Source organism: Hipposideros armiger, unplaced genomic scaffold (assembly GCF_001890085.2).
Source record: "Hipposideros armiger isolate ML-2016 unplaced genomic scaffold, ASM189008v1 scaffold_343, whole genome shotgun sequence".
Taxonomy (NCBI): Eukaryota; Metazoa; Chordata; class Mammalia; order Chiroptera; family Hipposideridae; genus Hipposideros; species Hipposideros armiger.
Genome location: NW_017731693.1, coordinates 1,714,016 through 1,740,790, shown reverse-complemented (window position 1 = coordinate 1,740,790; position 26,775 = coordinate 1,714,016). Strand labels below are relative to the sequence as shown.

At 37.2% G+C, this 26,775-nt stretch overlaps 1 protein-coding gene across 3 annotated transcripts in view; it reads right to left on the bottom strand.

Moving 5' to 3' along the window:
* Positions 1-26,775, bottom strand: part of PRKDC (protein kinase, DNA-activated, catalytic subunit) — a 229,719-nt gene that overhangs the window by 7,089 nt on the left and 195,855 nt on the right. For 2 of the 3 annotated variants that reach the window (XM_019661296.1, XM_019661297.1), the window contains exons 71-79: positions 24,645-24,835; positions 15,173-15,356; positions 14,141-14,301; positions 11,460-11,671; positions 9,875-9,962; positions 9,639-9,782; positions 4,615-4,819; positions 3,486-3,553; positions 136-356 (exon numbers count right to left, since the gene is read on the bottom strand). In XM_019661296.1, coding sequence (XP_019516841.1) covers positions 136-356; positions 3,486-3,553; positions 4,615-4,819; positions 9,639-9,782; positions 9,875-9,962; positions 11,460-11,671; positions 14,141-14,301; positions 15,173-15,356; positions 24,645-24,835 — 1,474 coding nt within the window. Of the gene's footprint in view, positions 1-135; positions 357-3,485; positions 3,554-4,614; positions 4,820-9,638; positions 9,783-9,874; positions 9,963-11,459; positions 11,672-14,140; positions 14,302-15,172; positions 15,357-24,644; positions 24,836-26,056; positions 26,092-26,775 lie in introns of those variants that run through there. The other variant, XM_019661298.1, reaches the window with a different exon arrangement.

Genomic DNA, 26,775 nt, shown 5'->3' with positions numbered 1-26,775 from the left:
CATTGTAAAATCTAAACCACTGAGTTGTCAAACCTCCAACCCCATCTTGGTAAAAATAAACAAAGGATTTAACCTAGTGTGAAATTTCCATTCATATAAATCTTCTCTAAAATGACAATGCCCATGTGGTCATACCTGGAGGTCATGGGTATGACGTGGTATGTCTTTAACTGCATGTTTCTCTGACTACAGGCGGCATCTCGGGAAAGAAGGACATTCATGACCTCAAAGAGCTGCTCAATGCGTTGGTCCTGCCGCAAATCTTCACCCCCCTTCACAAGGAAAGGATATTCTCTCTCATCATGGCCTCGGATGATGATGCGCTTCGGTTTTCTGATAGAAGTCATTACTTTTACCTTTAAAAATAAAGAAAAAAAATTTTAGGTGCAGCCTGAGAAATAGAGAATAGCCCTTCATATCATCATCAAAAAAGTAAGGCTGGTTGGCACACATTCCTCAAAAAGACCTCTCTTTGAAGACAGAGTCAGGTGATAGAGAAAAAAATGGAGAACCTAGTCAGTGAAATATTTCTGTTAACCTGCTCATGCTTGTAATGTTGTACCCACAGAATTTCATATACCAGGTTCCAAATTGCTTATAAATGTAGACATCCTTAGCAACAAGCAACATACATTACCTTTCTATAATTACTTAATTTTACATACATTTTATAATGGATACACATATAGTTTACTCTTCAAGTTTATTATATCCTTAAATATGATTGATATTAAAATATTGAAAATATATTAAGAAATTCAATAAATAACAGGATCAGAAAACTACATATGAGATGTGACAAATTAAGTTTGTGAACTCGTCCTAAAAAAAGTGCTCCATATCTCACTGCTGAATACCACTACGGTCATCTTTGAAGTACTCCCCTTGGGAAGCTATGCACCAATGCCAGTGGCTAGTCCACCCTTCAAAGTAATTTTGGAACTCTTTTTCTGGAATGGTCATCAAATCTGTCATCATATTACTCTTGATGTCCTGAATGTCATCAAAATGTCTTCCCTTCATTATCTCCTTTATCTTTGAGTAAAGAAAGAAGTCTATTGGGGGCCAGATCAGGTGAGTAGGGAGGGTGTTCCAATACAGTTATTTGTTTACTGGCTAAAAACTCCCTCACAGACAATGCTGTGTGAGCTGGTGCATTGTTGTGATGCAAGAGCCATACATTGTTGGCAAAAAGCTCAGGTCATTTTCGTCTAACTTTTTCATGCAGCCTTTTCAGCACTTGCAAATATTGGGTTGTTGGAAAAATCATGGTGCATGTTTGCAACAGATGGCACTAGTTCATTTTTGGAAGTACTAGAGTCATTTGCATCTATGTTATTGTTATGTCATTTGACAGCTGACAGTTCTAGCTTCATTCTAAAAAAAACTGAGCAATTTAGTTGAATTGGAGATATAACAACAAATTGAAGATGGAAGACCAAACTGTGCATTTTTGCCATATTTTACTGTTTTACTTCCATAAAGGGAAGAACGTGTGTCAAGCTTGTGAAAAGTTGCAAAAAGTTTACGGTGACAATGCTCTACAAGAATGTCAGTGCCAACGATGGTGCACGAAATTCCGTGCTGGTGATTTTGATCTCAACGATGCTCCTTGGTCAGGGAGGCCCACCGAGGTTGGTGACAACAAAATAAAGGCATCGACTGAGTCAAACCCACGTTACAAGACACGAGAGATTCCAGAAACATTGAACATCCATCCTTCAAGTGTTCACGACCACCTTCTTCAGCTGGGATATGTAAGCAAGCTCAATATTTGGGTTCTGCATGAACACAAAGAAGTTCATTTGACGGCGCATACAGAGATGACATCAGCAATATACTCATTAAACGTGAGGAAACAATCCTTTTTTGAGACGACTGATAACTGGTGATGAGAAGTGGATTCTTTAGAACAATGTGGTGGGGAAACAGTCTTGGTCCCAATGTGATGATTCACCTCAAATGACATCAAAAGCAGACAATCATCAGAGGAAGGTTATGCTCTGAGTGTGGTGGGATTTTAAAGGTGTCGTGTTTTTCAAACTCCTACCAAGGAACCAAACAATCAATTCCAATGTGTACTGTTGGCAATTGGACCGTTTGAATGAATCCATCATCCAGAAACGTCCAGAGCTTGTTAATTGTAAGAGTTGTGTTCCATCGCAACAATGCGAGACCACACACGAGTGTGATCACCCGTCAAAAATTATTGGGAGCTTGGATGGGATGTGTTGCCACACCCACCATACGCGCCTGACCTGTGCCGACAGACTTCCACTTGTTTCGCTCTCTTCAAAACTTTGCGTGATATAACGTTCAATTCAGATGAGCCTGTAAATCAGCACCTTATTCAGTTTTTCGCAAATAAAGACAGGAGCTTCTATGAACGAGGAATTATGAAACTCACTGAAAGATGGCAAAAGGTTATCAAACAAAATGGGCAATATATCATTGATTGATCTTTGTTCTTTATATAAATAAATGACCTTTGAAAAACATAAACAAAATACGTCATGAATTTTCCAACAACCCAATAGTAAACTTGGTTAACTGTTTGCCAGTTGGTACAAATTAATAATGAATAATACCTTTGATATAAAAAAAAGGTTAGGAACATCGTTTAGACTCTTGATTTGAACTGACAGAACTTTTTTCGTCGTGGAGAACTGGCTGACTTCCCTTGTACACTTTGTTTCAGGGTCGTATTGGTACATCCATGCTTCATTACCAGTGATAACACAGCCCAAAACATCATGCTGTCCCTCCAAAAGGTCTTGGCAAACTTCGACTTTCCTTTGCTTTTGTTCATCATTGAACTCCTTCAGGACCATTTTTGCCCACAGCTTTCTCATGCCAAGGGTTTCGGCTAAGATTTTCCTGCTTCTCTATCGATGTTTACTTGGTCTGCTATGCTTCTCACAGTCTGTCGACAATTTTGATGCACAATTCAACGAATTGTTTTAATCAGTTCTGCTCGTTACTGGCTGCCCTGACCTCTCTTCATCAGTGACCGGTTCTCTCCCATCAGAAAAACGTTTAATCCATTTGTACACTGCCATTTTCTTCATGGCATTATCCCCATAAACTTGGACTAACATGTCCCTGATTTCACGTCCACTCTTGCCAAGTTTAACTAGAAATTTAATGTTTGTTCGTTGCTCTAATTCAAGCTCAGACATTCTCGTGATGGTACACAAAAACACACAGCAATAATGAACGCCATTCAGCAAGACACCGCCACATGTCAACATGAACACAGCTGTGAGACACTGATATATCAAGGTTACGAAACCTTACCAAGTTGTTCATACAGTGCTGTCAATGTAAGCACACAGTAGCAAGTTTGCGAACATAATTGTCACACCTCATATATTTGAGACCAACATGGGAAGTTAACTGCCTTTTCTTTAGTAAAGACAAATATTCTCATAAGAACTAAACGCCACATGACTGCGGTGACTAAGGTCACAAACACCAGCACCTACCCGCTCATCAAACCCAGCAATTCGTGCATGGTATTCTGGCACGGGCTTTCCTTTGCCATCATATTGACCTAAGACAAAACAAAGGCTTACTAGGATATAGTTTGTTATAGAATCCTGTATTTTAAAACATATTTGTTGAGCTAATTAAAAAAAAGCTAATCTAACATGATAAAATTTTTTTACTAAAAGTTTTCATTTAAAGAAAATACTTTAAAAAAATGCTATTTTCTCAATTTGACTGATGGAAGTTTCTTATTCTAATGGAGTAGACATATTCCAAACAGGAAAAATAATGCATTGAGCTAGAACACTGTATAATTTCAGAGAATCAAGCTGCATATTGGCAGGCTCACGTTTTCAATGTTGTTGTTGTTTTTTTATTAGAGTTTATTTGAGCCAAACTGATGACAATTGCTGGAAGCAAAGTTTCAAAATGTTAAGAAAATGCTCCTTATGATTTCAATGTTTGTGTTCAAACTACCTGTATGCAATGTACAGCTGTTAATAATAACAAAGAAAAGTGTTTCTCCAAATATGTTCTTTTAGATCCACTGGAATGAGAATATGAGTAATGATATTGAAACTTTTTTTTTTTGTCTGGCAAATTCCAGGGGGACAAACATGAAATATAGAAAGAACGCTTCTGAAAAGTTATGCTGTGCTGTGTTCACATCTGACAAACTTGCTGTGTGTCTCCAATCTCATTTTTACAATTCTTTTTACTGAAGGTAAGTCATTTATCATTATCTCGTCACTTTAAATGGGACCAACATGTACATCCCAGGAAATGATTTGCATCTATAGCTATATTATATTTCCAAGAAAAAGTTATTCAGGAGTAATGCATGGGTATGTTTAGAGGAAATTACAAGTTACCATTATTAGAAATCTGAACACTTGTTGTCATAATCAGGAATATGGAGTCAGGAATAATCAAGAAATCTATAATCTAATTAGACATTGGGGAAAGTATACTGATTCACAGTAATGATTAAAAATATAGTGAAATCTTAAATCTTTTTTAAAAAAACCAGTAACTGTCAAGATCCTGATATTATTTTAGAAATCAAAAGTTCTTGCTATGGTATTGTTATTAAAGTAGTTTTATCACTCCTAAAGGTTCACTTACCAGGAATCTCCAGCTCATTTCTCAAGAATTCTATTCTGAAGTCACTCATCCAGGGTGAGCATTCTTTCAGATTCCCAGGTGGCTTTGAGTCTTTGCACATTTTTAAAAGTAGTGAGTTGGTAATGTCATTGAAGTCACGGAGCTTCATTCCAGGTAGCTTAGAACCTCCTCTTCCAAAGTGTTTATCAAATTCTTTTCCAAAAGCCTGAAATTAATAATTTACCTTAAATATTAGTGTTTAAGGTAAATTTGAACTTTGGAAAAGTTTCTAGGCTTATGAATGTTTGTAAGTATCTAATTATATGTTTTTTTCCTGTGCTTTCATAATTTATAGTTTGCTTTCCTTGAATGTTTCAATACTCTAAAACACCTGAAGCCTGTCTTTTGTTTGTGTTCTTTTGAAAAGACAGAAATGAAATAGCTGGTAGTGACTTCTAAGCATAAATTCTAATAAGGGCTTTAAAAACCTGGAAAAGTCATTTAACATTTTTGTGCCCAATTGTCTAGTTACTGTACATCATTATGATAACAGGAGTAATTAGGAACAAAGCACAAATGGAGTAATTCAATTAAAATGAACAGTCCATAATTATTTATCACAGCTGAAGAGAAAAATATTAGAATGCTACTTTCCTTAGTAACCATTATTTGGATCAGAATCCAGTACAAACATAGGCAATTTATATTTCTAAAAGCAATTATTATTAGAAGTACTTTATCTTGGAACATATCAAATATTTCTTTGTATTAGTCTCTACTCAAATATTTAAACTATAATCCTGATATCAAAATAATAAACAAAAACAAAACGCAAGGGTCGGTCTAGTGGCTCGTTGGTTAAGAGTTGGCTTGGGAGTGCGAGCTCTGAGCAGCAGGGCTGCCAGTTCTGATCCCACATGGGCCACTGACGCTGAGCCTTCTACAACTAGATTGTGAACAACAGCTCAACCTGGAGCTGGGCTGCTGTGAGTCGCCAACGAGGTGTAGACTACAATGGGGCTGCAGTGGGCTGCCGAGAGCTACCGTGAGTGGTTGGCAGACAGTGTGAGCGGCCAGCAGTCCACGGCTGCTGTGAGCCACTGTGAGTGGTGTCCAATGGCCAGCGACTGATCTGCCTCAGCCAGGAAGAGCGCAATGATCACAATACTAATATGGGTCAGTGAAGCGACGTCCTCCACAGCTAGGCTGAAGAACAAAAGGACAGCAACTTGTCTGTTCCCCTTCCCCGATTCCCCAATGCTGTTCCCTCCCCCAATTCCCCAATAAAATCTTTAAAAAAACAAAACAAACCCCCCCAAAACTCAAAGAGTATTATTAACAGTGACTTAATAGTTATCAAGATTTACCTGATCATCTTTAATTAGAAATGTTTTTTTTACCAAATTTAGAACTAACCCCACAACATAAATCTGGTATAAATGAAATATATAATCTAAGTTAAGACAATCTACTACAGGAAAACTGACATATATAAAACAAATTTCTTCTTTGATCTATAAATGGATTAAAAGTATAGAAACAATCTGCAATTCTTAGAATACATAGAAAGATTGGCTATTTCCCAAACATAATCAGCACCAACAACATATCTGAATGGAATAATGCCCTTAGGTGAAGGCGAAATGTGAAATGTGAGGCAATTCTGTCTTGGTAGATTATTACTTTAATTAATGCAAATTATGTCTTGATTTGGTACAAAGTAGAAAGTTCTGGATTGATTTTCCAAGGTATTAGAAAGTAACCTCAAGAGAAGTATCATGCCTGGTAGGAACAATGGAAGTAGGTTTCGACCACTGACATTGTCCTTGGTTAGGGTTGGATGCAGCTATGCTCAGCAGCAGCTGGGAAGAATGGTGGTCTATACTAGCGGATTTTCAGCCCAGAGTCTTATGGTATCCAGCATGCAGGGAAAGGAAGTGGCCATGAATTCAAAGGGACAACATGCAGTCTTTTCTGGGGGCTTTGCATAATTATTCAACATGAGGCAATGAAAAGGATTGCTGGAGACATTCTCACACTGGTTGAGAAGACAGACAGGTAGCAAACTACAGTGAAACACCCTCTGTCTGGGGTAGGATCCAGAGCCCACTGGAGAGCAGGGTAGATTAGGGAAGGCTAGCAAAGAGGTGCTGCTGAAATAAAATCTTTTCACAGGTGATAGATTGGTCCTACTAAGCTGGGAGCGCTGGTTCTAGTTTCCATTCTGCCACTCTGTTCGACACTGGGCAAGTCACCTGTTTTTCAGCTCTAGCTTCTTTGTTTAGAACAAGGTTTGGCAAACTATAGCCCACAAGTAGAATCCAGCTTAGGGCCCATTTTTATAAATAAAATTTTATTGGACTTCTGCCAGCCATGACTTTCATTTACATACTGTCTAGGGCTTCTTTTTCACTATAATGGCAGATGTGAGTGTGACAGGAGACTTGTGAGAGACTGATATGGCCTGCAAATGAAAATCTAGGCCTTTACAGAAAAAAAAAAAGTTTCTTAAACCTAAAAGTTTCTTAAACCACTGGTTTAGGGGAAAAAACCCATAAACACCTTTCTAAATATAGTATTCTATAATTTTATAAATTTTGTTAATGCCAGTACATGAGTTTTAAGTACATTTACAGTATGTGTATTTCCTGTTCTGAGACCCTTGCATACTCAGTGTGTAGCAGTATTAAGAAACAGATTTGATATGATGTGAAGCCTAATATATGTCATAAAATGAAATACAGAGGTTTATGGTTTTATCTTCACTTTTAGGATACATCCCTGGTCACATTTAGGTAACGATAGTCCTATACATTCCTACATTCATTCATACCTTTAAAACTACCATAAGGAGGTATTACCCAATAAAACCTATCTCTATTTATCAAAATTATGTCATTAATTCATCTAATTAAAGATGTCTGTTTCACACCAGGCAGTATGCTTGATCGTGGAAAGAAAAGATGAATAAGACAAATCCCTGTTCACAAGTCTAATTTGGGAGGCATAAATTGAAGGAGTTGTAAACATGGTTTTCCACTTCTGAGGATCTCCCCACAAGAACTTCTACACTGATATTCACGGCAGCACTACTTATAAGAGCTAAGAAGTAGAAACACCTGAAATGTCCATTAGTTGATGAAAGGATACACAAAATGTGGCATATCCATACAGTGGAATAATATTCAGCAATAAACAGGATGAAGTACTGACACATGTTACAACATAGATGAACTCTGAAAACATTACGATGAGTGAAAAAAGCCAGGTCACATATTATATGATTCCATTTAAAGGAAATGTCCAGAACAGGCAAATATATAGAGACAGAAGTAGTTCAGTGGTTGCCTGGGGCTGGCAGGAGAGGAGAATGAGGAGTAACTGCTAACAGGTGTGGGGTTTCTTTTTAGAAATGATGACAATGTTAGAAAATTGATGATGTTTATACAACTCTGTGAATACAATAAAAAGTACAGCAATGTACACTTTAAATGTAGGGTACGTGAATTACATCCTAATAAAAAATTATTAAAAACAAACAAACACAAAATAATCCAGAAGGGACAAAGATCCTCCTTTGCATTAGAGGCTGTGGAACTTGAGCACTCTAGCAACATGAATACCAGGACTTCTCCTTTATGCTCTTAAACTTCCAGAGGTTTAATGAACAAAGGTAGTTTGACAAAAACTGGAAAAAAACAAGCAGTGTGATGAATGCTAAAAGAGGTGCATCAGTGCCTTAGGCAACAGAGCGGAAGGAGCTCCTAATTCTTTTTGGGGACTGTTGAGAAGGAGGTTCAGAGAAGGATCTAAAGGGGAAATGATGCATAAGCCACATCTCTAAGGTTAAGTTCTCCAGATGGACAAGGGAGAGAAGATAAACTCGTACAGAGGAAGCGACAGGGATAAGGATGTTGGTGAAAAGCCTGGACATTCCAAGGTTCATTTGGATCTCCACTTGCTCCAAGAGGCTTTTCTTGATTCCTTCCAAACTGAGGTGTATTCTCTTTCTTTCCACTCTACAGGAACTCTCAAAATAGATCTCACATTTATTACATTTTTCCTTATGACACAGCTCTTTATATATAGTATTTGTCAGAAATCCTTTTGAATTCAGGCACTGGGTCTGGCTTCTCTTTGTATCTCCTGTAGCAACCAGGAGTGTGCCTTGAACAGAGAAGTGCTCATAGCACAAATAGTTAACCTATATATAAAATACAAATATTTTCTTGATCCAATATTCAAATAATTGAGTTAAAAACATTAAATCATATGCAGCCTTCTGTTGCCTTACAGCTTCATCCTCGACCGCCCCCCCACACACCAACCCCTGACCTAATGAGGTCACAAGTGTCTCTGAATGCTGAGGCCTGGTGGAATGATATCAGTAAAGCTTCCTCAAGGGGGTGTCCTGGAAAATTGGGCCCTGGTGGAATGATGTCGGTCATCTTCCTTACTTCATGGCCACAACAGCTGCACCATCCTGGGGGTTGTGTGTGTGGGAGTATGAAGGCACAGTATGTGTTCGAATACCACGGGGCTGGCGATGGTAATTAGGCATAAGGCACTTATCACACGGACTTTAGTAAAAAAAAAAAAAAAAAGTTTCACTCCTTTGAAGTTTCTTAATAAAAGCTATGTGTTGGCTCGATTTGGGGCTCAGTTCCAGAGAGAGAACTGCAGTCCCCTGGCCTCGCCTTAACTCTATCCTTGTTTAACTCTATCCTTGTCTCGTGTTTCTTTAACCCTTTACTGCCCCTTTGATCCTCACTGCCCATGCTGTGCAGGACGCAGCAACCTTCATATCTAAGAATCTGAGCATGAAGAAAGGAATACAATGAAAACCTCAAGGTTTTACCTACTGCTCCACTTACCACTATCTGACCTAAAAATATGCCATTAATATCTCATAGAAAGCATAGGATCTAAAGGAAGTTTACAAATCCGACATTTTAAAACCAGAATTGTTAACAAACCAGCAAATATAAGTATTGATCTTCACAGTGATTCTGTTATCATAATGGCAGGCTGCCGTTCACCCATACCTGAATAAACTTCCTTCTAAAAGCCCCAAGGCCTGGAGCCTTTGGGTCTCCCAAGGCTGCATACATTCTTTCATACATCTTTTCAATGTTTTTTTTATTTACAGGTTTTTTGGCTAATTCAACCTTGATGTCATCAGTCCAGTCCTATGCAAAATAAAAAAAAAGAGAGAAAAAAAATCAAGCTAGATTGTAAGATTTTATCCAAGTTCTGTTTTATGTGCTAGAAGGTATATTACCTTAAAAAGCATTTCAGGATTTGAGAGCTGTTCTAGGGCATTAATAAAATCTTGAATCACTCCTCCTTGATCCAACTTAATTTTAATCCTATAAAAAATTACCAAGTTTAGGTCATCAAACATCTTCCACAGGTCAAGGCTTATAATTTATAATTATTTGTTTTATATTTATATATAAAATTATATATAACCAATTACATAGTCTAGGAAGGAGCAATTTAAAAATTCTATCCAATATTAGAAGAAGGACAAAGTATGTACAGTATTCCCTCTTATCTGCAGTTTCCGTGGTATCAGTTACCTGTGGTCAACTGCAGTCTGAAAGTATGAAATGGAAAATTCCAGAAATAAACAATTTGTAAGTTTTAAATTATGTGCCATTGTAGTAGCGTGATGAAATCTTGTGCTGTCCTGCCCGGGACATGAATCATTTCTCTGTCCAGCATATCCACCCCACTTCATTTCATAACTCAGGCATTGTATGAGTATCATCTCACATTATCAATAGAAAGGTGAGTATAGTACAATAACATATTTTGAGAGAGACCACATTCACATAACCTTTATTACAGTATAATGCTATAACTGTTATTTTGTTTGTTATTGTTGTCAATCGTTTACTGTGCCTAATTTATAAATTAAACTTTATCATAGATATTTATGTATAGGAAAAAAAGATAGTATATATAGGGTTTAATACTGTTTGAAGTTTCAGGCATCCACTGAGGGTCTTGGAATAGATCCCTCAAGGATAAGGAAGGACAACTGTATTCTACAAAGATAAAAAGTAAATATTCTTGCAAATAATGTCAACATTTTGATGTATACAATTTGATATATACAGTTCCTCAAGTTACATTATGAAAGAAAAGGCCACTTTCAAACCTTTTTCTTTCTTTTAAAAAAAAAATTAATCATGTTGCAGTTGCCTCTGTTGAGAGACCATGGGGTAGGCAGGGCATCAGCATTGGCAGATGGTTTATGCACAGCTAACCCATCGACAAACCGTGACAAAGTTATGCCTTACTCTTTACTGTCTTCTCAGAAACAAAACACTCTAAATAATAAAGCAAATCAGCTCAGGACAAAAAAAGCTCTTGACAGAGAATGTCAACTAAAATACTGTGCATTTAGAAAGTATTTATGAAAACGTAACACAATCGCTAGATATGTCAACTGTCTCCGTCTATAAATCAACTGAATAAGTGAAAAGGATGACACTTCAGGCAGTCTACTGAATCCTAATTAAGAGGGGCTTCCCATATATTTTCAATTAAAGAAGAATATCAGGACCTGATTTTAAAAAGCATCTCATCTAGTCTGTTTCAACCAACAGGTTACTATTAGCATAAGGGCAGAACATTTCATGAATATTCTCAGATGAAATGTATTTAAAAAAGAAATCCTATAATAACATATCCAGGTTAGACACATTCAGCAAACAGATGTCTACAATTTTTTATTTTACAGTGACACTCTAATTAATTTGAAGATAAATATAAGCTTTTTTTATGAGTTTGCTTTTACCATACACATTTTTTATAACAGGCAGTATTTGATCAACCTAATTTCTCTCTAATATCACCTTGCCACAAACTCCTTATTCTTATGACCAGCAGAAGTATCTTTGAAAGAATAGCTTTCACTGCTTATTATGAACGGGTAGACAATCGCCTGTGGATAGTTATCAGCAATCTCTTCCACAGTGTGCTGGATGGCGACAGCTTCATCTTTGTCCAGTAAGGCCACCATGTGGCTGATCCAGCCAATGAACTGCCAGCAAGGAATGGAAAAAATCTAAAACACAGAGAGCTGTAACTTAATAATGAATAAAACATTTAACATTGTTTTATTATAAAAGTAATGTGTCCAATATAAAAATGTGTATGTATATGTATGTGTGTGTCTGTGTGTGTATACACACACACACACACACACACACACACACATATATATATATGATCAGAAGTATGAAAACAGACAAAAGTATAAAATAAAGTCTTTTCTCCCTCAGCTCTCTCAGTTCCTATTCCACTGAGAACCATTTGATCCTTCCAGATGTTCTATGCATGTGCACACATATTTTTTACAAGAATGGAATCAGAATAGACATACCATTGCAGGTTTTTCTTAGATTTACCTCATTCCTTTTAATAGCTGTTTAGTATTCCATTTTATTTAACTATGTCTTTATAATGAATTTTTAGGGTATTTTCCAATTTTTGCTATATCTCTTTGTATTTGTGCTATATACCCATAGGATAAATTCTTAGCAGTAAAATTACTGTTTGAACATTAACAACTATAAGAAGCTTTCCTCGGTTTCCCTCCAAAAAGATTTCTCAAATTTTCACTTCTAAAAGTGAATCAGATTGACTACTTTTACAAAATCCTTTCCAACACTGGACACAAATCAATTTTTTAAAAATTGATTGTCAATATGAGTGAAAAATATCTAATTTTAATTTTTCGTTTCATTATCAGTGAGGCTGAACAGTCTGTTTATTTGCCTTATATATGTTAATCATGTATGAATTCCTTTGACCATTTCTACTGGTCTATTTATTTTGTAGAGTAGAGATATCAACTCTGTCTCTAATATGTATTGGAAATATTTTTCTCCTAGTTTTTCTTTTTTTTTTTTTAACTTTGTATATGGTATGTATTTTTCCAAATAGATGTCAAATTATTTTCCTTTATGGCTTCTGGTTTTTGTCTCTACTCCAAGAACAATTGCAATATTTGTTCATATTTTCCTCTAATGCTTTTTAAGGTGTTAATTTTAAGATAAAATCTGATTTACTTGGAATATTGGTCTAAGGAGTGAACTTGAGCAAGATTCCTAACTTCATCTGTAACATGAGGTAAGAGCAGGGTATGTGAGGATAGAATGCATCCGTCCACACAGCTCACCAGGCGCACGCAATACATGTTAGCTGCCCCATCTCAAGTGTCTCCCCCAGTGTCATAATAACATTGACGGAATACTCTGGTTTTTCACAAATTTAAAATGCTATCTTTATTATATATAAATATTATTTGGAAAAAACAAAAATTATAACTTATTTATTTTTTCACTTATCTTTAAGAAACACACATATATATTGCATTTCTGAATTTACTTTAATCTTCTAAGACCTACTGAAAAAAATCCCCACCATTCCAAATCTACAAGAGGGTCAGAGGTGTGGTAAAGCCCTGACAGGCACTGAATCTCCACAGCACAGAGATCAGCATTGTTTAAAAACTGACTATATAAAACTAATAGATTTCTATGTCACCCTTTTTGAAATAATTACATTATCAACTCAAAGCTTGGCCCTATTTTCCAGTTAAATGTTTATAAAAGTCATTAAGGAATCTTTCAGATGGCTTCTATGACAAGAAGGCCACTTTTATAGAAGTGGCCTAAGTGACAGGAAGGTAGCAGGGTGATGCAGTCCTGTGTGGGGTGAGGACAGCAGGGACATACAAGGGGTGAGGGGAACATGTGGGGGACTGTGGGCTGCTTCTGTGTGCCCCCACACACTAGCTGCTCACTGTGAATTTGGAGACCTCAGGTTCCCTGTGGACATGGTGCTCCTGGCGGGCATTAGAGTCATGGGGGTAGAAAGCCAGCTGAAACATACTCCTTTCTACCTGGGCTAAATATAAATAACACACTGAGCATAGGCACCAACAGATGCTACAGAATATAGCTTGGTGTTTATGGGCAGCAAACTGTGCTACAGAAAATTCCCAAATATACCTCCTCTTCCATTTCTTGGGGTCTTTACTCAGACACAGCATTACCAACACCCACTGAGGAAAATGTGAACACCCCTTTAACCTTCCTGGCGGTCTGATTATGTCAGTAATTTTGTACCCAAAGCGGTACACTGTTTTTTGCATGGAAATTTGTTGTTTTATATTGTAGGCCTGTAATTCTTAGGAAGGACTCACTTAAATCTGTCCAAACAAGAGTCTAGTAGGCATCCCAGGTATGATAAAGTTTGAAACACAAAATCATAAATTATAATATAATAAATAATTATAAAAAATAGGGGTTACCGCTTCTGGCAGTGAAAATTAACCCCGAGCCACACTCGGGGTTACCGCCAGGGTAAACAGTTTTAAATTACGTATGTTCTTGGAATATAGCAAAATTCACTGCTGGTTAGGAAAAGCTGTAACATATATATGCATTACACACATTAATGTGGATATAAATAGGAGTATGTCTTTAAGTGCTGTAAAGTTCCCTTTCACTAGAATAAAAATACTAACCTCTTTTGTCATTAGGCTCAGGGTCTCCTCTGGATACTGCTCTATAATCTGCAGTAGTCTGGGAAACTTCAGCCTGGCTTCATGGGAATGTAATTTTAAAGCTTTCAACATTTTGTCCACCATAAGGACTGCGTACGTCTGTAGTTCTACAGATTCTATAACTAACAAGGACAGGAAAAAAGAAAATGGTCAATATATCCACTCATACGTAAATTATAAATTTAACAAATGGTTATATTTTTGCTTGTATCTTTTTTTTTTTTAACTTTATTGGGGAACACTGTGTTTTTTCCAGGACCCATCAGCTCCAAGTCAAGTTGTTGTCCTTCAATCTTAGTTGTGGAGGGCGCAGCTCAGCTCCAAGTCCAGTTGACGTGTTTTTTTTTTTCCCATCAGTTTTCAAACTGAGCCATCCGGCCCTCCATCGGCAGCTCAGCTCAAGGTGCCATGTTCAATCTATTAGCTGAGGGGGGCACGGCCCACCATCCCATTGCGGGAGTCGAACCAGCAACCTTGTTGTTAAGAGCAAGCGCTCTAACCAACTGAGCCATCTGGCCACCCCTTTTGCTTGTATCTTGAGTATATCATTATTTTCTTTAGATCAACAAACACCAGACACAATTTTGGACTATATGTAAAGATTTCTATCTTGAAGCTGAACTTTTCTATTAGATTACCCACTCTGCATGAAGCAGTTTGTTTCCTGGGTGGTGGTAACAAAAGGGGTAAATGCTGATTATTGAATTTATTCCAAGAGCAAGAGGCAGAACACTTAAGTTAATAATACCAAATCTACAAGCAAAATATAAAAGTATAAATTAGGCAAATGGAAAGACTGAAGATAGCTTGACTCCTGGATAAAAGACATAGCAAATCATGTTGCTTGGAAATATCATCCCCTTCTTAAAAAGATGTTTCTCAGAATTTGTCATTTAAAATGAACACACAAGTAGAAAACTAAAAGTATGTACAAAATTGATAACACTTTATGCTAACATAGTATGACACTAATTTTTTTCTTTTGTGATTCACCTGATGCAGTCTCTTCTTCCTTGCGGAGCTGTTGGTCACAGAAATCCACCAGCGTCATATAAGCATCTATTACTCCAGCTGCAGGCTGCTGGCCCCTGGTGGAAGCAGCCCAAGCCTCCTCCTCAGCTGTCCGCACGGCCTCGGAAAAGTAATGGAATGCTCTCTGGTTCAACCCAGTAATAACCTAGAATTCACAGAGATCTCAGAAAACCTCCTCAGTGTGGCTGAAGCTTTCTGTAAAAACTCTATTTTCTACTTGTGATGATAAAGGAAGAGTATTTGTGATTTGTTTGCCATAAAATAACACAGAAAGCTGGCTAAATGTAAAAGGGAGTCTGCCTGATTGTGAAACTATAAGCAGTTTCAGTAAGATCCTGAGCACGTACAATACAACCAAAGAAAAAAGAATAAACCAAGTGTGAAGTAAACAGGTCACTACCGTGTTTCCCCAAAAATAAGACCTAGCGGGGAAATAAGCCCTAGCATGATTTTTCAGATGCTCGTAACATAAGCCCTACCCTAAACATAAGCCCCAGTTAAGATCGTCAGCTGGACATGACTGAATCAATGTAGATTTTTGTACATGAATAAATGTAGACTGTTGGAGCAAAAATTTATATAAGACCCGGTCTTATTTACAGGGAAACACAGCAGTCATACAAAGCTGGCACCAAAAGTCAATGCAGATCATGCAGCTCTGTAAGGAATTTAAAGTGCTGGAAGTTGGCACCTTATGCACAACATCTGCAGAGATGTTGGTAACATTGTGGAGGAGGAAGGCAAGGCTATGTAACTAAAGTGAGGTGGGCCATGGTCAGATGAGAAGCTGGTAATTATGAAAAATACAAAATCATTTTTACAAGCTAGGCAAAGCAGGTGCTAAATAAAAAACTGAGAAAGGCTGATTCGTCTCACAAACTAGTGGGATGTCTGAATGGTGACTGGTGGTGAAATTCCATTAACAAAATTCATGGAAGAACTGTCCACAACATTCCCAACAAAAGTTTCTTATTTTTAATACTAAAAAAATTTGTATCATTCAAACAAACAGGAAACACATAGAGTATGTCAATTTTCCACAGAATAAACTTGACTACATATACTGTCAAATATATTTTAAAAACACAAAGTAATGCCCATTATTTATTTATTTTCTTTAATTATCCCTTTCTAGTCTTTAAGGTCCAGGTTAAAACTGACCCTGCCTAGAATCCTAAAATGATGGCTCTTTCATCTTCGTTTTCCTAAAGTATTTAGCCTAATTCCTTACATGTAGTGAGTGAAGTAATCAACAACTATTTTCAGACTGGGAGTAAATTTCCACAATTTAATTCTTTTGCAAACTGTTTATTCAAACAACATACTGTATTTTAAATCATTGAATAAATAATTTAACTAGTAGCTGAAAAGTAATAAAATGGAACAAAGTAGCATAAAGGAATTTCAGAGCTCTATACTTTCCCCCAAAGCTGTAATATCTTTCTTCTTTGGTGTTTCACATAACAGCTTGAGAATACCCACTGGCAATCAGATTCCCATTTGGAATCAAGGAAAAGGGACAACTACCGAGAATTCCCACTAATTGGAGTGTTTCACAAAACCTTAAAGATTTAGAGTTTAAGATGAACATATGCAAATGTTCATTATAAAGAATATATGCCTTTCCTTTTGCAAATATCTTTTTCTGTAGCTGATTCAATGATTTTTCTGTACTCTGATTTTTAAAAATTTATTTTTCAATTATAGTTGATATACAGTATTATTAGTTTCAGGTATATAATGTAGTGATTAGATATTTATATATCTTACAAAGGGACTGCTCTGATATGTCCACTACCCATCTGACACCATACATAATTATTACAATGTTATCAACTATATTCCCTACACTGTACTTTATATCCCCATGACTCTTTTTGTAACTGGCAATTTGTACTTCTTAATCCCTTTCACCTTTTACATCCATCCTCCCAACCTGTCCAATCTGGCCAGTATCAGGTTGTTCACTGTATCTATGAGTTTGTTTCTATTTTGTTTGTTCATTTATTTTGCTTTTTGGATTCCTCATATAAGTGAAACCATACAGTTTGTCTTTCTCTGTCTGAATTATTTCAATTAGCATAATGCCCACTAGATCCATCCATGTTGTACAAATGGAAAGATTTCATTCTTTCTTATGGCTGAGTAATATTCCATTCTATAAATGTACATATTCTTTATCCATTCATCTATCGATGGACACTTAGGTTGTTTCCATGTCTTGGCTATTGTAAATAATGCTGCAATGAACATAAGGTGCATATATCTTTTAAATAGTTTTCCATAGTGGCTGCACCAATGTACAATCTCACCAAGAGTGCACAAAGGTTCCCTTTTCTCCACATTTTCATCAACACTTGTTTGTTCATTTATTGATATCAGCTATTCTGACAATGTAAGGTAATATCTCATTGTGGTTTTAATTTCCACTTCCCTGATGATTAATGATATTGGGCATCTTTTCATTAAATAAATTGGCCATCTGTATGTCCTCTTTGGAGAAACGGCTATTCATGTCCTCTGCCCATTTTTAAATCAAATTGTTTGTATTTTGGTGTTAAGTTGTATGAGTGAGTTCCTTATATATTTTGGATATTAAGCACTTATCGGATGCATCATTGGCAAATAGCTTCTCCCATTCAGGAGACTGTCTTTCATTTTGTTGATGGTTTCCTTTGCAGTGCAAAGCTTTTTAGTTTGATGTAGTCCCATTTGTTTATTTTTGCTTTTGTTGTATTTGCCCTAGGAGACATATTCAAGAAAATATTGCTAAGACCAATGTCCCAACACTAGTTACTGAAGAGACTGTTACCCCAATGTATATTCTTGCCTCCCTTGTCATAGATTAATTGAACATACAGGTGTACGTTTCTGGGCTCTCTATTCTGGTTCATTGATCAATGTGTCTGTTTTTATGCCAGTACCATGCTCTTGTGATTAATATAGCCTTGTAGAATAGTTTGGTATAAAGTAGCATGATAGCTCCAACTTTGTTCTTTCTCAAGATTGTTTTGGCTATTCAGGGTCTTTCGTGATTCTATATACATTTTAGAATTATTTGTTCTAGTTTATGAAAAGTACCATTTGTATTTTGTTAGGGATTGCATTGAATCTATAGATTGCTTTGGATAGTATGGACATTTAACAATGTTATTCGTCCTATCTATGAGCATGGTATAGCCTTCCATTTATTTGTATCTTCTTCAGTTTCTTTCTTCAATGTCTTAGATTTTTCCGAGTACAGGTCCTTTACCGCCTTGGTTCAACGTATCCGAAGTTATTCTTTTTGATGCAGTTGCAAATGAGATTTTCTTAATTTCTTTGATAGTTCGTTATTGGTGTATAAAAATGCAACTGATTTCTGAATAAATATTATGTATCCTGTTATTTTACTGAATTCATTTATTGGTTGTAATATCTTTGTGAAATCTTTAGCAGTCTCTCTATCATTTGAAAATAATGAGTTTTACTTCTTCCTCTCTAACTCAGACACCTTTTATTTCTTTTCCTTGTGTTTACTGTGGCTAGGACTTCCAATACTATGTTGAGTAAAAGTGGTGGCAGTGGACATCTTGTCTTATTCCTGATTTTAAGGAAAAATCTTTCAGTTTTTCACTGTTGAGTATGTTAGCTATGGGTTTGTAATATATGGCCTTTATTATGTTGAGGTATGTTCCCTCTAACCCCACTTTGCTGAGAGTTTTTATCATAAACAAATGTTGGATTTTGTCAAATGCTTTTTCTGCATCTATCGATACAATATAATTTTTATCCTTCTGTTTATGTGGTGTATCATCTTAATTTATAGATATTCAACAAATGCTGCATGTCTGGGAAAAATCCCACTTGGTTATGGTGTATGATCCTTTTAATGTATTACTGAATTAGGTTTGCTAATATTTTGTTGATGATTTTTGCATGTATGTTAATCAAGGATATTGACCTATAATTTTTTTTTTGTAGTATCTTTGTCTGGTGTTGGTATCAGGGTAATACAGGCCTTGTAAAATGAGTTTGGAAGCTTTCCCTTTTCTTAAATTTTTTGAAATAGAGAAGAATAGGTATTAATTCTTTGGATGTTTGTAGAATTCACCAACATGAAGCCATCTGGCCCAGGACTTTTGTTGGTTGGGTGTCTTTTCATTACTGATTCAATTTCATTACTAGTATCAATCTGCTCAGATTTTGTTTCTTCCTGATTCAGTCTCAGAAAGTGTATGTTTCTAAAAATTTACCCATTTCTCCCACATTGTCCAATTTGTTGGCACATAATTGCTTGCAGAATTTTATTATAAACTTATGCAATTCTGTGGTGTTAGTTGTCACTTCTCTTTCATTTCTGATTTTATTTATTTGGGTCCTTTCTTCTTTCTTGATGAGTCTGGCTAAAGGTTGATTAATTTTCCTTATGTTTCAAAGACCTAGCTCTTGGTTTCATTGGTCTTTAACACATTAAGCGCCAAGCCTGTTTTGTTTTCCTTTTCGTTTAGCCCGCGATATCTGATTTCACAAATATGCTTTCTCTTTAGTCAGTTGTCTGTGGTTCGTGTTCCAGTGCAGTTTAAAATTTTTTTTTTACCCGTAACAGTGATAATGTCAGAAGAAACGTGTGAAAGCGATTCAAGTGAAATTAGTTTTCCTAATAGAAGAATATAATTTTTGTAAATTGCATACTGACGCGGTCCAAACAGAAAGTATAGTGTCAGTCACTGGTGACTGACATGGCACTTAACGTGTTAATACTGTTTTTGACTCTATTTCATTTATTTCTGCTCTGATCTTTGTTATTTCCTTTCTTCTCCTCACTTTGGCTTTGTTTGTTCTTTTACTACTTCCTTTAGGTGTAAGATTAGATTGTTCATATAAGGTTTTACTTGTTTCATGACAAAGGTTGTATTGCTATGAATTTTCCCCTTAGAACTGTTTTTGCTGTGTCCCCTTAGTTTGGGTCATTGCATTTTCATTTTCTTTTGTCTCAAGGTATCTTATTTCCTCCCTGTTAACCCATTTATTATTTGGCAGTGTGTTGTTTAGCCTGTATTTGATTTCCTGTTTCATACTATTGTGATCACAGAAGGTGCTTGATATGATTTCATCTTCTTAAATTTATTGAGACTTGTTTTGTGGCTTAACATGTAGTCTATCCTGGAAAACGTTCCATGTACACTTGAAAAGAATGTATATATTCTGCTGTTTTGGGGTGAAATATTCTGTTAATTTATTAATCCATCTGGTGTAATGTGTCACTTAAGACTACACATTTATTGTTGATTTTCTGTCTGGGTAATCTAGCCATTGGAATCGTAGGGTGTTCAAGTAACTGTTACTGTATTACTGTCAATCTCTCCCATTACATCTGTCAATCAATATTTGCTCCTACATTGGGTGCATAGATGTTATATCCTCTTGTTGGATTGATACCTTTAACATTATGTAATACCCTTTATTGTCTCTAGTTATAGCCTTTAAATCTATATTGTTGGATATAAGTATTGATACACTTGCATGAAATATCTTTTTCCATCACCTCTACTTTCAGGCAGTGTGAGTCTCTTTTACACAGCATGTATATCGATCTTGTTTTTGCATCCATTTAGCCACCCTATGTATTTTGATTGGCACATTTAGTCCACTTACCTTTAATTAGTGATAGGTATGTAATTAATGTCATTTCAGTAATTGTTCTGATTGTTATACTTCTCTGTTCCTTTCTTGTTCTTTCTTTCTTTCTTTCAATTGGGGGAACTGGGGGAGGGGAACAGTGTTGGGGAATTGGGGAAGGGGACCAGCCAAGTTGTTGTTATTCAATCTTAGTTGTGGAGGGAGCCAGTCGCCATCTGACTGCCCGTCGGCAGCTCGTGGCCTCTAAGCTCAAGGTGCTGTGTTCAATCTTAGTTGCGGGGTGGGCGTAGCCACCATCCCATGCAGGAGTCAAACCAGCAGCCCTGTTGTTAAGAGCACACGCTCTATCCACTAAGCTATCCGGGTGGCAGCTCAGCTCAAGGTGCTGAGTTTAGTCTTAGCTGTGGGTGGGCATAGCCACCATCCCATGCGGGAGTCAAATCAGCAGCCCTGTTGTTAAAGCACACACTCTATCCACTGAGCAATATGGGTGGCAGCTCAGCTCAGGGTGCCAAGTTCAGTCTTAGTTGCAGGGCACGTAGCCCACCATCGAACAGGCAGTCTTGTTGTTAGGAGCACATGCTCTCACCAGCTGAGCCATTCTGCCACCTGTTGGCAGCTCAGTTCGGGTGCAGGGTCACTGGCTCATGTGGGAATCGAACTGGCAGCCCTGTTGCTCAGAGCTTGAGCTCTTAAACTCTTAGCCAACTGAGCCACTCGGTAGGCCCCCTTTTTTGTTCTTTCACTATCTTCTCTTATGTGTTGATGACTTTTTATAGTGTTATTTTTGGATACCTTTCTCTTTTATTCCTTGTATATCTCTTATAGGTTCTTGGTTTGTGGTTACATGTGCTTCATATATAATAAGCTATGTTTTTAATAGTCTACTTTAAGTTGATAATTGCTTAAGTTTGAACACATTCTAAAATCATTGCATTTTTACTCAACCCATTTGTTTTTGTCATTATATTTTACTTTTGTGTGTGTATGTATGTGTATTCCTTAATATATTGTTGTATTTACACAGTCTTCCTACTTTTGACTTTCCACCTTTGTAGTAGCTTTATAATTAGTTGATCAAGAGTTTTTACAATCAGCTTGCCTTTGTCAGTGTAAATATTGTAAATCTGTTACTGGCACATAAAATTTCTTGTACCTTGTATCTGGTCCTGTGTTTTGTCATTATTTGTTACATGAAATTTCTTGTACCATAATGTTAAAAAATAAATGCTAAAATTCCTTTATAATACAACAAACAAGTACCTAAATGTAAACAAATATAAATTTGAATTAAAAAAATTAAAGTGAAAGATTTTTTCCCCTGAAAGTTTGGGCCAAAAACATGGGTGTGCATTATACACAGAAGCACATTATACATGGCAAAATATGGTACGGTAATTCCCTTTTGGCTTGCAAAATTTGTCAAAAAATCATCTGATGCTCTTTTATGGGCACTCACTCCCTTGTATATAACTGCTTTTCTCCTGCTACTTTAATGATTCTCTTTGTCTTTATTTTTGGCATTTTATTATGGTATGTCTTGGTATGGAGCTCTTTGGGTTCATCTTGAACTATGTGCACTTCTGCAACTTATATGTCTATTTCCTTCGCCAGGTTAGGAAAGTGTTCAGTCAGTATTTCTTTAGTTTTCAATCTCTTTCTCTCTCTCTTGTCCTTCTGAGACCCCTAGGATATGAATGTTGGTTCCCTTAATGTTGTCCCAGAGGTCCCTTAAACTATCCTCATTTTTTAAAATTATTTTTTCTTTATCACTGTTCCAAATGGGTATTTTCTACTTTGTCTTCCACATCACTAATTTGATTCTCTGCTTCATCTAATCTGTTGATTCCCTCTACTATATTCTTCATTTTAGTATCGTAGTCTTCAGTTCTGAGTTCCGATTGGCTCTTTTTTTTCCTTCTATATCTTTGTTGAAGTTCTCACTGAATCCATCTATTCTCTTTCCAAGCTCATTGAGCATCTTTATAACCAGTGTTTTGATCTCTTTACCTAGTACATTGTTTGTCTCCATTTCGTTTAGCTCTTTTTCTGGAGTTTAGTCTTGTTCTTTAATTTGGGATGTTTGTCTCATTCTGGCTGACTGTCTTTGTTTCTATGTATTAGGTAGGTCTGCTACATCTCCCATTCTCAAAAGAGTGGCCTTATGTAGAAGGTGTACTATGGAGCCCAGTGGTGCAGTCTCCCTGAGCCAGAAGCTCCATGGGGTGTCCACTGTGCAGGTTGGGTGTGCCCTCCTGTTGCAGTTGAGCCTCAATTTCTGCTGGCATGTTAATGGGTGGACTGACCCTCAGGCTGATTGGCTGTGAGGGTCGTCTGTGACTCTAGTGGACGAGCTTTGTGCAGGGGCTGACCCCATGAAGTGGGAGTCACTTTAGTGACTGGTGCCAGCTGAGGTCTCCCATAATGTGTATTGGTTGTTGAGAAAGTTGGTTAGGGCTTTGGAGAGGTCTGAGGCTGGTCACCAGGTGTGTCATGTCTGGAGCCTCTTGGGAGGGCCTCTGGTGTGGGACAAGATCAACCACAGCTTGTGCTAGGCTTGGGGCTGCTTGTGCTGGGCTTGGAGGCACTTTGGAGAGCTGAGCCAGCTGCTTCTTGTGCTGGTCTTCGGATCCTATGTAGGGCACTATGATGCAAGCTGAGGATGGGTGCTGCTTGTGTTAACGCTTGTGGCCCAGTTGAAGCTATGCTGCAGCCCAAGAGTTGCCATTGCTTATGCCAAGCTTGGGACCATCTGGTGGGAGGTCAGTGTAAGTTGAAGCTGGTTGTCACTTGGCGTTTGGGGTTGCTTGGCAGGAACTACAACGCACTCTGAGGCTGGCCACTGCTTGTGTGGGGCTTGTGGACTTTCGAGAGTCTTTGCATGAGCTGAGGCTGGCCAACACACTTATGAGATTTGTGGATTTTGGGGAGACTCTGTAGCGTGAGCTAGGCAGGCTGCTAGGGTAGAGGAGCTGTTGGAAGAGTCTCAGTCTGGTAAATGAATTGGGTGGGTCATGGGGTCTTAGGGAGACACTAGGATAGGAAGAACATTCTTAGCCAGGTTAATGGAGAGAACAGATTTGGTGTCTGCCTGTACTGGGCCAGCTAGCTGGGTGGGAGAAGAGCTCAACAAAAGAACAATGGCATGCCTACCAGTGCTTCTGTCCCCTGAGAGAGTTCCCCATTCCCCACCCTTGCAGCTCTCGCCCTGAAGTTAGTCAGTTTAGTTCCTCTCCATGTAACTCTGGCACTTTTTGAGCTGCTGCCTCTGTGCTGGAGCTTAAGAGAAAGCTTGTGCACAAGCCGTTGAAAAAGCAGCATCTTAGTCTCCCACAGCCATTTGTCTCTCCCAACATAATCCCCTCTCGTTTTCAAAGCCAATTGTTATGGGGACTCCTCTTTTTGGCACAGCTGCCCCAGGCTGGGGAGCCTGGTGTGGGACTGGGACCCCTTGCTCCTCAGGGGAAACTTTCGAAGCCAATCTATCCCTCCCTTCCATTTATTAATGGCCACACTGTAAGTATAGGACCTGCCTCATCTCCGCCCCTCCTCCCCGTCTTGATGTGGCTTTTTCTTTATATCCTTAGTTATAGAAATTCTGTTCAGCTAGTTTTCAGATGGTACTCAGTGATGACTGTTCTATAATTAAGTTGTAATTTTGATGTGATCATGGGAGGAGGAAAGCTCAGTTTACCTACTACACCATCTTTACTCCACCTTCTATCCATTATTTCTCTCATGTAGTCAGAAGTTTGCACATTAAAGACATAAAACACAAACATAAAAAGCTCATTCTTCTGTTATACATTACCTTTTCTGCATTCTCTGAAGTGGCTCCAGAAAGTTCCACGATTCTTCTAGCCTTGTTTTCCTCGATTTCAGCAAGGCAAGTTGGCTGACTGTTGAGAGCATTAGCTATGATCTTGTAAGTTGTACCCAAAAGAATGTTCTGGTCATGGAAAGCCAGAATATTTTTGCTTAAGTAGGTCGATGTGTTCTCACCTGTTGGATTAAAAAACACACACAAACACAGGATTTTTTCAGAAGTAAATTAATACCATAAAAGAAAAAAAAGAAATCCATAGTATTTAAAAGTTGTTTCCTATTAAGAAATTAACTAAAGTAAATCTTAAAGGTATAAGAAACTGATTTCAAACATTGGTTAGGGAATTTCTTGAACTCACATTAATGAAAAATGTTCTTTTTCAGCAGTTACCATATCAAAATCCACAGAGGCTAAGCAATTAAAACACTGATCAACTTTTATTCAAGCATCATCATTCTGCATTTTGTCCAAGCACCTAATTCTGTTACAAAGAATCAAAAATGGCTCTTTTTAATGCATTTGTGCATATACATTAATAACCCAGCAGAGATTTTTAAATTGATATTGTTACCTGTTGCTGATAAAGCAAAAGGTCTTTAAAGTTCTGGCTCTTCTCAGACAAGAAAAAGCTGAAGGAGTTCATCATTACCAAACCAGTATTACGAGAAATACTAAAGGGCTTTCTTTAAGAAGAAGTAGAAGAAAAAACCCCCCAAAAATATGAACAAGAAAATATCACACACACAAAAAGTTCTCACTGACAAAGGCAAACATGTAATAAAAGCAGTGCAGTGACGAACACTAAAGCTAGTGTAAAGGTTAAAAGGCAAACGTAGGAGAATAACGAGTAATTACAACAGTAAATTAAGGGATACACACACACACACACAAAGAAAAAATTAATAACAAAAACATAAACATGGAAGGGGTGAATAAAAATGGTGGTGATTTTTAGGATGTGTCTAAACTTAAGTGACCATCAACTTAAAATAGACTGCTATAAACATGTGTGTGTGTGTGTGTGTGTGTGTGTGTGTGTGTATAAGTAAAGCATATGATAACCACAAACCAAAAATCTACAAGAGATATACAAGAAATAAAGAGAAATGAATCCAAACACAACACTACAGAAAATCATCAACATAGGAGAGCAAGAGAATAAGAAAGAAACAGAGAACTACAAAAACAATCAGAAAACAATAATGTGACTATAACTACATACCTATCACTAATTACTTTAAATGTCAATGATTAAATGCTCCAATCAAAAGATGAATGGATAAAGACGTGGTACCTATACACAATGAACTCAGCCATAAAAAATTGAAATCTTACCATTTGTGACAACATGGATGGATCTGGAGGTATTATGCTAAGTGAAATAAGTCATAGAGAAAGACAAATACCATATGATTTCACTTATATGTGGAATCTAAAAAAACAAAACAAACAAAAAACAAAACAAACAAACTTACAGATAGAGAATAAACTGATAGTTGTCAGATGGGAGCAGGGTTGGGAGGCTGGGTGAAACGGTGAAGGGATTAAGAAGTACAAACTGGCAGTTAACAAAATAGTCAAGAGGATATAAAGTACAGCTTAGGAAGTATAGTCAGTAATACTGTAATAACTATATATGGTGTCAGATGGGTACAAGACTTACGGGGGGATTAGTTCATAAGTTATAGAAATTCTAACCATTATGCTGTACACATGAAACGAATATAGTATTGAATATCAACTGTAATGGAAAAAAATAAAAATAAAGGTCTGCTTTTACATCTAACTGTGTGGCTTTGGGCATAGAGATAGCCCGGCCCTGGTCAAGCCTGAATCTTAGCTTGTAGAGGTGTGAGAAGGCGTCATAAAAGAGAAAGGGCAGTCTCCTAGCAAGTCCCATCAACCACACCTCCCTGCTCATCCATGAGATGACAATTCTCTGCCAGATTTCTCTGAGATACATCACTGTAACTACCGGCTCAGCTTACTTCATACGCTGTTACGAAAACTACAACCAGGCTATAACTACTTTAACAGTAGAATTTTGTTTATGAGTATTGTTATGTTAATATCAGCACACTCCTCCTATTCCCCGTCCCACAAAAAAAAACCTGTA